Source organism: Neopelma chrysocephalum, unplaced genomic scaffold, assembly GCF_003984885.1.
Source record: "Neopelma chrysocephalum unplaced genomic scaffold, ASM398488v2 Primary Assembly neopelma1_135, whole genome shotgun sequence".
In the NCBI taxonomy this organism is placed as follows: Eukaryota; Metazoa; Chordata; class Aves; order Passeriformes; family Pipridae; genus Neopelma; species Neopelma chrysocephalum.
In genome coordinates this window covers 2252865-2267713 of record NW_020897797.1, presented here as the reverse complement: position 1 = coordinate 2267713, position 14849 = coordinate 2252865, and the positions used below count along the sequence as shown (strand labels likewise).

At 44.4% G+C, this 14849-nt stretch overlaps 1 protein-coding gene across 2 annotated transcripts in view; it reads right to left on the bottom strand.

The window, feature by feature from the left end:
- Positions 1-624: 624 nt before the first annotated feature.
- Positions 625-14849, bottom strand: part of LRP8 (LDL receptor related protein 8) — a 174225-nt gene continuing 160000 nt past the window's right edge. For both annotated transcript variants that reach the window (XM_027698960.1, XM_027698961.1), the window contains 12 exons: positions 13083-13202; positions 12828-12953; positions 11984-12155; positions 10086-10313; positions 9410-9528; positions 8210-8349; positions 6928-7069; positions 6348-6500; positions 5959-6189; positions 4210-4278; positions 3838-4010; positions 625-2972 (listed from right to left, as the gene is read on the bottom strand). In XM_027698960.1, the coding sequence (XP_027554761.1) occupies positions 2934-2972; positions 3838-4010; positions 4210-4278; positions 5959-6189; positions 6348-6500; positions 6928-7069; positions 8210-8349; positions 9410-9528; positions 10086-10313; positions 11984-12155; positions 12828-12953; positions 13083-13202 (1712 nt within the window). In that variant the 3' untranslated portion in view covers positions 625-2933. The remainder of the gene's footprint in view (positions 2973-3837; positions 4011-4209; positions 4279-5958; positions 6190-6347; positions 6501-6927; positions 7070-8209; positions 8350-9409; positions 9529-10085; positions 10314-11983; positions 12156-12827; positions 12954-13082; positions 13203-14849) is intronic.

Genomic DNA, 14849 nt, shown 5'->3' with positions numbered 1-14849 from the left:
CCTGTAAGAGCTGAGAGCTCAGCCCTACTGGTGCTTGTTGGCTTCCTCTGGTCCTGCTGCCGCTGCTGGGATGGCACATCCACGCTGAGCACCCTGAGGGAGATGGGCTCCCTCTGGGGACACTGGTGGGAGGTGATCTGCTGTGAAGCTGATGGTTTGTGTCAGTGTCTGCTGCTGTGATAGCAAAAGCCACAAGTTCATCTTTACCTGATAATGCTGCTTTGCAAACATCCTGCAAATTGCCTGGGAGAGGAAGAAAATGGTCATTTGATGCACAGTTTGGTTGTCCTGGTTTTCAGGAGGTCCATGTTAATGGATCTGGGTATTTATGGCTCCTTTATTCCCCTGGCTGGTAACTTCAGTTGTAAGTTATGCAGTAGATGTCCCACAAACACGGACCAAAGGGGACATCCAGCAATCCCTGAAAGGGGAAAAGTCTTTTGAGCTATTTGACTGCCTGCTCAAGCTTCTCTGCACCGGTGAATGTCATACCCAAACCACCCATCCATTTCAGAAAATGCCTCCAGTTGTCCCTCCTTGTGCACAATATCCTTGTTTCACAGCAGTGCTCTCAAGTCCCACTCTGGCTTTGCACAGTTAAGGAAAACTCAGATCGAACTATGATATGGTCCCATTTTAGACACCATCAAGTAATTAGTTCAGTAGTCCCAGATAAAAAAATTTAATCTTTCTCTAGAAACAGTGCACTGTTTTACAAACGTGTTCATTTGGTTTCCAGTACAGCAAGTGTTACACAGAGCCCCCCCCGCCCCTCCCTGGGCCTTTTGTCTGCAACGTAAGAACTGAAACACAAAAGGCACCAAGCAAGAACTTACTCTAACAGAACTTCAGTATGACAAGACAGATCAGAAATGATTACAATGTTAAATATCACCCTAACAATCTGAACCATTATTTAAAATAATTAATTTCTTAAAAAACAAATTTGGTGTTTGACTTCTCAGTAGTTATAAATCTGTAAAGGTTGAAATCAGCACTGCACTTTGAGTTCATTTACAAGGGTTTGAAAAAACCTGCAGCCTTTTGCACGTGGTTTGTACAGGTTTGTTTGTGTGTACATGTTCTTAAAAAAGTATCAAAACTGTAGAACTTTCAAATATATTTACATTCTTCTGTTAGTTACAGTGTTATCACATACAGCCTTTGCTCATCTTTTTTCTTCATGCACACAGTGCATGGATTTGTAGAAAGAGAGCTTCATACCTTAAAACAATAATGGGATACCTCACTCATTTTTTCACTGCCTTAAAATCTAAAATTTTGAATAGAAGGATGCTTGATTACTTCTGTATTGTCTATGCAGGCCATGAAGCATTTTGAGAGTATGTACTATGTTTGTAAGGGCTTTAGACACTTTCTTCCTGTTCTTAGTCAAGAATCAGCTTCCAGCTCAAATTACACTGTGAATTTATTCTAAAAAAGGAAAAAAAAAACCCTCAAACTCCTTCAGGATGAGTTTCTTCTACTCACTTGAATACGAAAGCTTGGACTGACATAAAAACATGAGGAAGATTTCTCTAGGATTTGGTACAGTTCATTATGCAATGATAGTAAATGTATTCACTTCCCACAGAATTCCCTGGGAATCTTATGGAATGAGATAAGAAAAAACAAGTGTTTTTTCTACAAGGTGCAGGATGACCCAGCCAGAGATACTGGGAAGGCTGTGGGTTTTTAACCTGCTCTGGCCTTCTTGCCCAGTGCTCTGCAGTCCGGGATTCCTGCCATGTGCAGGATGTTCCATGGGCAGTAATTGCTGCACTTGAAAGAATTCCACCTCTGCCCACAGCACCTCCTAGAGATGGACTCTTAACCAGTACGAGCAGGGGACAAGGGCAAGGAGGGAAGGAAGGGACTTTAGGTATTTTGTTGAGTTTTTTCCTGATGATCCAAGGGGAGTGCTCACTTCAGCTGTGTGGAAGGATATGGCTACATCTTGGTTTTCTTGAGAGGTGCAAGATTCCCAGTGTGGAAAAGCATTTAGATATACATTTACAAACAAATAAAAAACCTAAATCAGATTTGTACCCAGTTGTTTAAAAAGCAACAATACAACACAAACAGCCTGGGTGCTGTAGGAGCTTCTCCTGACTGGAATGCTGTAGGAAATAGCTCTCCAGTTAAAAGCACTGCAGAGGATTCTTCATGGATAGACTGGAAAATGTAAAAGCAACCCTTAATAGCCAGGATGGAAATCAGGAGCTGTTTCTAATGGAGTGCTTCACTGGTCAGCTGTCTTACCCTGCAGCTCGCTCTTACTTAGTGTCTTTAGATTTCAAAGCAAACTTCTCAAACATCCTGTAAAAATTCAATTATCCCTAATTTTCATAAAGGTAGGCTAGTAGTTTTAAAATATATGTATATATTCTTATATATATGTATATATTTATATGCCTATATATCTATCTTGTCCAGATAGATATATACACAGATAATCTATGCACAGCAAGCCAAACATACAAAAAAATAAATACTCTCACCCCTCTACTATATTTACAGAACAGATCTTATAATCCAGATTTTGTTAATAAATATTTCTAAACTGCCTGTACAGAATTTATTTTACTTATGTTGATGGATAGCCACAAAGCATATTCAACATATTTACAAAATATCTATAAATATAGTCTTAAAATAAAGCAATAGCTACTGAGCCTTCAGCCTGGCTGGTTATGTACATTGAGTTAGTAGCTCAGCTGTCGCTTATTCACTATCACAAATGGGTAGTGCAACAAGTTAAAATGTGTATAAAAGATTATACATACAAAACTCTCACATCCTTTGGATGTTTGCAGTTCATTATAACTTTGTGGTTACCCTTCTGCAACATAAATAATGATCAAAAAGAAGAAGCAGGTTCTGTGATCCAAAGCAGGTTTGTTCGGTGTGGTTTTGGAGCAGCAACTTCATCCTCATGGCAACCCGTCATCTTCTAAGCTCAGTGCTACACGCTGGGGAGGAGAAGAAACACACTTGAGAAAGTCTGGGAATGGTGATACTGTTGCTAACTTGTATTTCTCGTTGAATTTCTCGTTGTTGTCCCAAGTGTATCCGTGACAAAGCTATTTTAGGGAGTGATTTTTTTCTCCCCAAATGGGGGCACTTGCCCCAGTGTTACTAACGAGGTGTTGGAAAGTTTACTGCCCTGTGTATGGGATCAGGTTCCCTGTAAGAGATGACACCTTCTCTAGTGTGATCTGGTGCAGAACCTTTAGATGATACAGGGCATTACCTACACACCTGCCTGCCTATGGGAGCTGTACTGCCTTCACTCAGTACTTGTGGATCTTTCTGCTCTCTTGTGAACACAGCACAGTGCAGTTATACCTGCCAGTGCTCATCTCCCCCGGGCTGCCACTGGGAGGGAGCCTCCTTTTCCTTCTTACAGAACTCGTGCACTCCTCCTTGTGAGGAATGAGACTCTTTTTTACGCTGTTAGTGTAGAGAAAACAGTCTCCCTGGTTTGCAGAGAAACTCAATTTATCCTTAAGATAGTTTAGACACTTGGTAGCAGTCTAAGCACAGATATAACAATCCAGTAGAGGATAAGTAATCAACTGTCCCACACTGAGGTATCTTTGCACTTGTCAGCTTAGTACCTTGATTAGGACAATTATTCTTCATTTGAGCAGAGTATCTTATACAGAGCACTGTATTCTAAGACAACTGCATGAGCTGCCTGGAAGTTTAGGCTTCTAACTGATTAATGATATTAAAGAAGTTCTGGTTTTGTTATTATATGGCAAATAACCTACAATAATTGCAATTCTGTATCCAAACTCTCAACAAAATTCCCCTTGTCCCTCAGACACTCACTGCTGGGTACACGTGTCCGATTTGGGCTGTCCGCCCAATGTGGATCTCGTCTTCATCCTCCTCTTCTGTTGTCTTCCTATAGACTGGATTATCAAAATTCATGCTTTTAGTGTTCTTCCGTTTCCAGTTTCTCCAGATGAGGTATCCCCCCATGCACAGCAGGCCAATGACCACTGAGGAGAGAGGAGAGATGGGGCCGTTAGCCAGGCACGGATCTGCTGGGATGTTCCCATGTTGGGAGCCATCCTTGTAGAATTTTCTCAAAGCTGGGCTACTTATCCCCATTTCAGAAGTTCCTGTACTCTTTCCCACCCCAGTCCTGAAAACTGGCACTTGAATGTGATCCTCAAAAGTTAAATCCATCCAGCTTACCCACAGGAATGACAATTCCAATCACAGCTGCTGTCACAGTTGAACCGAAGCCTTCGTCATCATTTGCATCTGGAATTACAGAAGTTGTTCTGATCATTTAACTCATTTGCTGGTTTTAAAGAATGTTTTATCTTAGTGCCCATGTTGTCCTACCCATCAGAAAGCTTTTGTTGTCACAGAGTTTACCAAAAGTTTCACAATAAAATTGTCACAGCTTGTGTCTCTAATTTTCAAGCACAAAAAATGAGGCCAGTTTTAAAAACATGATGTGTAATGGAAATACCATGTACGGATCAGGGGATGGTGAATAGTGCTCTTAAAAATCCACAGCAGAACAGAAAATTAATGATTTATTGAGCTGTCAGAAAAAGAGTGTCGTTCAAAGCCATCTGCACAGCTTCTCTGTTTAATTTTTTCCTTCTTTTATTATTTACAGCTAAGGAGTCAGTCTACACATCCATCCCTCATTGCTGCAGCCTGCCCCAGCATGCAGGAATGGCCCCAAAACTCAATACTGTACTTAGAAGAGAAAAAACTATTACAGAAAAATACTTAAAAAAATAAATATACCTTTAGAGCTGTATACGTTAAAATGTTTGTTCTGAGCTCTTATGTAGGGCATCAGCATAGAAAATTTACTTTTGCTAAAACATCAGGAACTGAGAGAGGAGAAACTAACTGTAGCTTTTCCAATTCATGGAACTTAAAAGGTAATTTATCCTCTTCAATACTTCCCTGTGGCACACTGCTTCCAGCGTGGACAATAAAAGCACCTTGTTTCCATGCCTTATTAAAAAGATAATTATTACATTTGAAAGAAACTTGCACAAAGAGAACTTAACTGAATGCATTTTAGACATTGGGCTGTGCTTTCCCCACGCTGCAATGCTGTTCTACAGACAGGGATGGTTATTGCTGCTTCCCAGATGCAATGGAAACAGTGAAACATTTGGGGCAAAGAAGTATTTTACTGTTTGTAAAGCAATGTGGGTCTGTTTGAGGTTCTGCAGAGCAAAGTCTTCTCTCTGACTAGAATTTTATGGATTTTTGAGAAGCAATTCAGCCTGTCCAGTTTGCCTTGGCAGCAGGATCTGGAGGGATTACCTGTTCTCCGAGATGTAGGCTGGTGTTGCATTGCTCGCTCATTATGGAGGGTGAGCTGGAGGAGAGCCTGTTAGTGCTCTCCACTGGGATGCTTTTCTGATAAATAATGCAAACCTTCAAACCTGTGTCATGCAGAGGCCACATTAACATGCCAAGCACAGCCACACAAACCAGAGGCAGCTTGTCTTGGGCTGCAGTGGTTCCACATGTCCAGCAGTGCTAAAGCTGCACACGGGGCATTTTTCACCCACAGCCTGTGCTGGATCACATTAATAATTAAACAACTCAAATAGGTGAAGTGCCTCCAGAATCATCCATTCTACTGTCTGCAGCACTGCAAACAGCACTGGTGCTGGGATGAAACAGTGTTGTGCACAAGGCAAGGACTAGTGTGAACTCTTAGGGCCGTTTCATGTGATGGAAACCTGATGTAAGTTCCTTAACCTCCTTAGTGGCTGGAATCACATCAGCCCTTGTAACCCAGGTGTCTGCAGAAAGAGCACTTGGTGTGTCCTGCTGTGCACCAGGGCATGTCTGCACCTGATCCAACTGGAACTCGCATGTGAGGTCAGGTCTCCCACCAGTGCATGGGGTGGTGTGATATGGTGTATATGGAAAAGGGAAAGAGGAATCTCCTTCTCTTACAGTGCTGGGATAAATTGCTGTTTCCAGTGGTCATCTCGGAATCTATCAGGATGGATGTGGTGGAAGGTAAATGAAGACTTGGGGTGGTAATTGTAGCCTCTGGTACAGCTTTGGGGATGTTCTCAGTGGTGTTCCTGGCACTGCCAGGTATAGCTGTGATGGTCGTGGTACTGGCAGAATGGGGTGCTGTGGTTGTAGAAACCAGAACAGGAGCTGAAGTTGTTGGAAGATCTGAAAATCCAAAGCAACAATGAAGTTTGGTTAAAGCAAGTACACAAAGCAAATCACAAATAAATCTGAGAAGGACTGTTTTGTTTAATGACTAGAAGCAGAAACCAAATTCCAATTCCATTTCCCAGGAATAGCGAAGGAGATGTGATTGTATTTACCTTTGTAGCATTTCTTCATGTCAGGACCCAGCCACATGTTGTCAGGACAGGCACAGGTGTACTTGGGAGAGTGGGGAGAGATCTGAGGTGCAGGGAGACACAAGTAGTCACAGCCTCCGTTTGGCTGGGGGCTGAGCTCACAGGAGTCTGGAGCTGTTCAAGGATGGAAGAAAAGACAAGTTATTTTTCTAATTATTTATTTCTTGCCCTCTAAAAAGACCTTCTTCCACTTCCTACATCAATTAATTGGGCTGCTTAAGCACCTTTACAGTTTGTACAGTGGAGTGGAACCTTACACAGCACTATAAAAACTGCCCAAATACATAATGAATGGGAAGCATCACAGTGACAAGAGTAACTCACTGTTATCAAAGATGCTAATTAAATAGCTATTAACAAATTGCAGACTTTTCAATAAGTGCTGCTGCTGAATTAATTATGCAGGAACTTCAAACATTAAGCATTGATTTCCCATTATTACCTATGCTTTCTCTCTCATCAAGAACCATCAGGAAGCATTTCATTTGCCAGCTCAAATAAACATGATTCAGGGCCATGACACCCCGAGGACACATCTTACCTTTGGGCTGCTTTAATTCATGGAATACCACGATGTCATGAGGGTTGTTGAGGTTCTCTGCCAAAATGGAGATGTCCAAGCCATTGAGCCTGTTTGCACTGAAGATTGCTTCGTTCTCCAGGTCAGTCCAGAACACTCTGTCCTGCAGGGAATGCACAGGATTCCTGACCTGGCCTGCTCAAATCCATCTCGAGCTGGATTAAACTCCAGCAGGCACAGAGTCAGTGCACCATGCTCCTACCTTGGGGCACCTTTGGTTCATGCTACTGCTACCTGCAGCTTTTTTCTTTTTATTCTTGGACAGTGCTCAAAGCCCAGCACTCCTGTGTTTATGAAGTGCTCAGTAATTTTGAGGAGCTCTGAGGCTGAGGGGAGGGAGCAGAAATTTGGTTGGGTACAGACGAGTTGCAAAGGGCCATACTCCATACTAGAAACATCTGTTATCTCTGCTGATTTTTTTTCTCCTTTCCAAAGAAAAGACCTGCATTAAACAGGTATCTATGAAGAGGCCAGTGCCTGGAACACAGCTGGAAGCTGAGTGTCTATTTCTCTATTTTATTACTATCTTGGCATACTACGATTGAAGATGCAAAATTACTGGTCCAGGAGGTAGCCAGAAACTGCAGTTCTCAAACTGTATTTGGTTACTGAGTTGGCTGTGTGTGCTGCTGCCTGCTAAAAAACAGTTGTATTTCCATAAGGAAAGACACACTGCTGGAGAACAAGGAAAACTTAGCAAAAGCAAAAGGGTTGTCTGTTACTCTACCCAGCCATTCAGACCAGGAAGGGTGTAAAGAGGGCAAATAACCCAAGAGATCCTTCCAAACACTGCTGATGGGATAACACTGAAGAGCAGCAATGCCTTGGGGAAACCTTGGGGAAACTCTGGGAAACCCAGAGTTAGATGCCCAGATTTCACACACAGCACATGGGAAGAACAAGGGATTTAAGGAAGAGGGTTTTGCTGAGTCAAAAGCCAAGCAGACACCTTTCTCTGCTATAGCTTACCTACAGAGAGTGCCAAAGCTGAAGCCTTGGTTCCCCTGGTCATTTAATGCACTAGTGTTGCATTAGGTAAAAGCATGAGACAACACATTGCCCATGATTAAGGACTTTAAAACCCAGTTTTCCCTGCTGAACCCACACCAGATAAATTGGTTTCTATAGCAGCGACCGCCCTCGTGAGCTTTCTGTGCTGCGCAAGAGGCAGAGCTTTAATCAAGAACAGCTCTGAGACCTCTCCCAGTCCCCAGGCTGTTCTGCATCCGTTGTTGAGTCTTACCTCAAACACTGCCAAGCCAAAAGGATGGCTCAGATCATCCACAGATGAGATCAGAACTTTTCTGTTGCTGCCATTGAAATCAATGCAGGACAGAGAATGCAATTTGGAGTCTACCCAGTAGAGACGCTGATTCAGCAAATCTGAAAAGTAAAACACAATGAAGCAAAATTACACACAGCTCTTGCAACTCTTTTTCTCTTGCCCAGCATGTTTTTCCTGCTGGCAGCATGACTAATCTCTTTATTATTGGGCCTCTTTTTTTTTTTAACACTAGTTCTGATTTTGAACCAGTGCCCAGATATGCTGGGATAAGACCCTATAAATAAGATTAAAAAGGAGGAACATTCTGCTGTGTGTGTGTGTGGGGAATGCCTGACTGACAGCCTTGTACAATGAGGTTCTTTTGTTACCAGGAGCAGCAGGGCAGCAGCACTTTGGGCTTCCCAGAGTCACTCCCTCAGTGCCTGAGAGAGAAGCTCCATCCCTCCCAAGGCTGTTCAGGCCTTGGCCTCTTGCTGGAGAACAACTACCATGATTCCAGGGAAATGCCTCTGAAGGAGCTTCAAGATTCCCTGTGTTTTCCATGAAGAACCACCCTGGGTCCAGAAACCCTTGTTTCTGGCTGGGGAATGCTGCTGGTGGGGACACTCCTGCCACAACCAGCCAGGTTTTGGGGAGGGTGCAGGTAAGAGTGAGAGGGAAGGATCCAATGTTATTTGGAATGCTAAGCACTGCATTTCTCTTTCTGGAGCAAATTCACTCATTTTGGATGAGATTCACTGAACAGAATGCAAGTGGATGAGAGCCAACACAAAACAAGTTATGTAATTAAACAAGTCATTAATTAATTTCTTAATTACTAAATGATAACATTATTTGTTCACAGCAGTAGCACTTCAGTACTATGCAATGGCAGCAGCATTTTCTCCTACATCCTTGTCATGGCCAGAATTTTCAAATATAAAACCAAGCAGAGAACCTCACACCTGCACGGGTGTTAAACACACGGCTCTAACTCCAGAGCAGGATGTTTCCTGCTGCTCCATGAAACCTCCTTTCCACTCCTGCAGTAGTGACAGTATTTAAGGATTTGTGTGTGTGCAGGTGCCTTTGCACATGTACAATTTTGTTTTCCTATTTAGCAATAAAACCAGTTTCCTTCAGGCACAGTGGGTGCTGCAGCTCTAACTGGGCACTTACCAAGGGTGATGCCGTTTGGCCACTCGATGTTGTCCATCACCAGCACCTGTCTCCCCACACCATTCAGACCAGCTTTCTCAATCTTGGCTTTGTCTCCCCAGTCAGACCAGTACATGAACCTGAGAGACGAGATGTAAGAAAACAGTTAATTGGACTCTAGTTAGGAAAGCTGTGCTGCAGTTTGCAGTAGGAGGTGCCCTGTTCTCTCCTTATTATAGCAAAGCCTTTGGCCGCTTCAGTTAAATCTGATGTGCACCTGGTGGAGCCACATGCTGTTCTCCCACTGGGTATCTCACCACAAAACTTGCACCAGAATGCAAAATCTCACCTTAAACTAAGCCCTGCAAACTATCTCCTGATGTGCGTGTTAGGTACGTGGTGTTCCCTCATCCAAGCAGCCCAAACGCAGGTCAGACTTCATTTTTCAGCACAACTGATGTGCCCAGACCAGCTCAGGCCCATCAAACACATGAGCTGGCCATGAATTTCAGAACTTTCTTTAACAGCAAGGCCTTGCCAAGAGTGAGTTGAACCATCTCAGCAGTCCCATTGATGTACCTTAAAGGGCACCTGAAGTCTTAATGAGATGAGAACCACCCCCAGGTTTGTCAGAGAGGCAGAAAGACAACTGGAATGTGTCTGTTGGCAAAGGGGTGTTTGTGGTGATTACACCTACCTCTGTGTGGGATCAACAGCAATGGCCCTTGGCTCACTGAGGTCAGTGTTGAAAAGTGTCCTCCTCCTGCTTCCATCTGCGGTGGCCACTGAGATGGTCTTGTTTCCGGAATCGGTCCAGTAGATGTTTTTATGGACCCAGTCAATGGCCAGTCCCTCGGGGGAGTTCAGCTGGCTGTCGATCAGGATCACCTGCTCGGCCGTGTCGCTCGCTTTGTCTATGTAGGCACTGCAAGGACGGGAGGGTCACGGGGCTGGCACAGCTCAGGTGCCTGCGCTTGGGCCTCACGTGGCAGCACAGCTGACACAGGAACCCTTCTGGCTACAAACTTCCACTTTCTCCCACAGCTGCTGCTTATTTCCCTGTGCCTGTATGCCATCATTTCCATAGCAGGGAACTGTCATTGCATTTTTCTGCCTGTGTCCTGCTATAACTGCACCGTTCACGAAAACATTGACTTCGGGCATGTTAACTTCTGATTCATGGGATTTATGGACACTAGAAATATAACCCCCTGAGCTCTGCTGAATACAGTTGCACTCACCATGCAATAAATGTGCTTAAATGTACTGCAGAATTAGGACCTGTGTAGCTAATTATGATTCATCAAAGGAATTCATGAAGCTGTATTAATTTGGCAAGTGATTTCATTAGATACAAAGAAAATGTTCACAAAATATTAGTGGCAGCCTCAAAATCTTTCAAAACACTAATGAAAGGCAGCAGACTCCACATGGATGTTTCATGAATAACTCAATGTTGCTCCTACAAACACAAAGGCTGATTCTGCTCTCAGTATCAATTGTGATGAGTGAACTGAAATTGAATTATTCTGAGTTTGCATCAGTGTTTGTAAAAGCTTAGTCTGCCTCTCAGAATAACTCTGTAATCTTAAAAACCTTGTAGAACAGTAGAAAGTTTAGAAATGCTTGATATTAGTGACAGCAGGAATACCTTAAACAGGATGCTGATTTTTAAGAAGTTATAATTGCACAGCTTGCTTTGCAAAAAGTTGGGACAACAGTCAGACCCAGTGAGAGCAGACAGCTTTCTTCTGGAAGCCTCCCCACTTTCAGAGCCCCACAGGCCCCTCAGGATATCTGCCCAGCTACACAAGTGCTCCATACTCAGCACAGCCTGGAAAAATTTCCCTGCCAGTGGCATGGGAGCTGCCACAGCCTGCAGGAACCCCAGCCTGCCTCCCGCACACTGACACCAATCAGCCTGTGCCTGATCATTAGCTAAAACCCAGAACAAATCACTGCAGCAGGGTGCAATGGCTGTGCAAATCAGAACACACCAGGGGGATTTTCAGCACACCAATGAAGTGCATTTTTGACTTAGGCACACTCACAAGCCCCAGCACAGAATACTGTGATGGATGCCACAAAAGCAGCTGAAGGAGGAGTCAGAATGAGAATTACAGAATGTGTACTGTGGTCAAATGCTGTGAATTTAAATTCAGGCTACCAGAGGCTACAGTGGGCAGCAGCTTGTGTCCATGGTGCTGCCTCCTTGCTCCCACCATTTGCCCCCTTTGTGCTTCCAGATGCCAGGTCCTTTGTGTCTTCCCGTACAACAGGCTCCCAGCCTCAGCCCTGCTTTGCAGTGTCATATTCAGGAAACAAGAGTCTGTGTTTAACTGCACAAGTGCAGCAGGATTTTGCATTGACAAAAAGTCACCCTGTATTATCAAACCAGATAACTGCACAAGCCCCTGATCTCTTTATCAATTCCTTAAAAATCTTACAAAGTCTGAGCCACAACAGGTAATCCTGTAAGGACAGGAAAGCCCTTGAGTTTGCCGTTCCCTGCATTGTTCTCTACAGATTTCAGGGGTACAGACTGAACTGCAGCTTTGGGAAGGGACCAACACACACATCCTCTCTTGCCCTTACCTGTAGATTTTTCGGTAGAACAAATCACACCAGTATATCCTGTTTGTTGACACTTCCACGTCCAGCGCCACGACGTTCTTCAGCATGGGAATGATGCGGGAATAGTCCCTTTTCACCAGGTCTATCTTACGGACCTCGTGGCGGTTGGTGAAGATCAGGTACGGGCTCTTGCCTACCACAGGAAATCAGCACATTGTCACTTTAGCAGCTGTCCCGAGGGCTGGGTTCAGCTTTCTTTTCACAAACAACAATGGAACTGTCAGTCAGTGATAGTGCTGCTTTCTATGGAAGCTTTAGGGAAGCAAACGGCTGCCAGAGGCAGGGCTGTCGCACTGGGCACAGAGGGCAGCGGCACCTCTCTGGTTGCTGGCTCTTGCAAAACTCAGGGGAGTGTCCTCACTTTCAATTACACATTTTAGATACAAAATCAAGGGCCAGATTTTGGTGACTTACAGCTGGGAGGGTGGAGGGGTGTCTAAGCTACCCTGCTGTGTGACTGGGATGTTTTCTGTCTTTCCACTACCACTAAATGTTTTTGCTGCACTGTTTTCAATAACACCTGTCAAGAGACTTTCTTTTCTGGTTTCAGCTTCAAACAGCCAAGCAGTGACTGCAATCTTGCTCTGTACACTGTTAAAATATTCTGATCTGCACGATCAGTAGTTCTTGCCTAGAGACGCATCTGCCATCGCTGCAGCAGTTCTGTGCTGCTCAGAACGAGGTGGTTTTGCTTGCTTTGCTTGTTTCCTTTTGTTTCTGTTCCCCTCAGCCCTGCGAGCGTGTTTTCTTATTGGAGCTGTGTTGTTGAGCAAGCAGAGTTGAAGTGCCTGTGGCGTTGTCTTACCTACAGCTTTGCAGTTCTTGGACAGGGTGTCCATCTCGTATCCTTGGTAGCACTCACATTTGTAGTCTCCCTTGTAATTAATGCAGATCTGGCTACAAGCGTCTGGATTCTCACATTCATCTATGTCTGAAAGGAGTGTTTGAAACCCATCAATAACTTGAAATCAAACCATCTGTGATGGAGCAGTGCTCAAGTGAATATAATCACGTCTCTCTATGGTGAAACACAAGGGACTGCTGTTTGCATGTAAATTACCTCCACACGTTTTCTTATCCAGGAGCTTGTACCCGGGCGGGCACTCGCACTCGTAGCCGATCTTCAAGTCCTTGCATATGTGTGAGCAGCCACCGTTGTTCATGGAGCATTCGTTAGTACCTGCAAGGGATGCACAGATTATCTGTGACAAACGAGGGCTCTGAGCTGTGAGAGTGAATAAAATTACGAGATGTCCTCAGAAATTTTCCCACATCTACCAGTTCTGGTAGCCAGGAGCTGGTCCCGCAGAGCACTTGAGTGACTTCACAGATAGGAAGCCTCCACTGCATCACTTTCTTGCTCTTTATTATTCCAAACCAGAGCTGTGGGATCCTATGGACTCAAAGCTAGTGGCTGAATGAACAGGGAGCCCTGGGGATACAGCATATGTGAGTTTGCATCTCATCCCATCAGAGAGCTGCTGCTTTGAGCATGTTCTGCCACATGTGAGAAACTTCCAGGGGACCTAAGGGCTCTCTCCAGGATACTCCTCCTTTCCCATGTGCTAGTTCATGTTGACTTTTCTGAACAGTCTCTCTGAGCTTTAATAATTCATGCTGGGGGACTCTCATCTCCCAGGGGCCAGCTATTTTGAAATACTGTACTATTTCCCCTTCTAGCTCCCAGGAATGATCTATGTGAGCAATTCCAGAAAACACCAAGTACAGTCTGTCAGAGATACGCCATTAGCACCGAGATACCATCCTCCCACAAACCCGTCCCACACAACAGGCTCTGCTGGCAGCCCAAGTGTGCAATTTATGAAACAACAGCCCCCATCCTCTCCTGGGGCCCTGTCTAATCCAAGGCCACCTCTCTGATCCTGCTTTCAAGTGCTCAAATGAAAAACAAGCTAAATGGATCCTTGTAAATAGAACCGAATGAGAGGTTGGGGAAAGCTGGTTTTCTGTCAGAAATAACATTTCTTCTTGTTGTAGTTGACCTACACAAGGTGAAGAGAAAGTCCTGTCCCTATGGAAGACTGCTGAACAGGAGCTGTGGGATTTCAGGGATAGTGAGCTCACTAGAACAAGCCAAACTGATTTGCTCCCATCTATAATGCAATTTAAAGGCAAATTTTTCATTTATCTTTTACTTCTTGCTTCCTTGCACACTGCAGGTGAGCAGCACAGCAGAGCCATTAAACCGCTGCTCTTGGAACAAAAGGGAAACAACCACAAGCCAATTAAGTCAGTAAGATTAGGAAAATACTATGTCAGAAGGAAGCCCATCTCAGCTCTGGGATTCTTCCACCTTCCTATCGGGCACACACATATAGATATCAATACATAATTAACAGAGCAATTCAGTAGGCTCCGAGAAGGTGTCCACAGCCACACTGTGCGTTGTCACTGTTCAGTGACATTTATGTCAGAAACCACCTATCCCTACACTGGCACAGGCCTTTAACAGATTGGGTCATAAACATGCTCAACTGCTCTCTGCAAGATACTACAGAGGCTGTTTTGGCTAACAAGCAAACCCTCCCTCAGATGATTCCTGTGGTTTCAGAGGTGCTTTGTGAAGTGGATTTAGAGGTTCTAAATCAAGTGCTGCACTTCTCAAGAGGAGCTGAGGAGGAGCCAGGCAGAGCCTGTTCTCTTTCTGCTGGGCAGCTGCTGCCCTTGACCCAAACTCCAGCAGTACATTCCCTACCTGCCTAAGATAAGTGCTGTCCTGTCTCCTGCAGTGCTTTTTGGGGGCACCTTGGAGGGCCCTGCAGAGTCCAGCACAGCCAGACAGACACACTGAGGTGGAGAGCGTGTC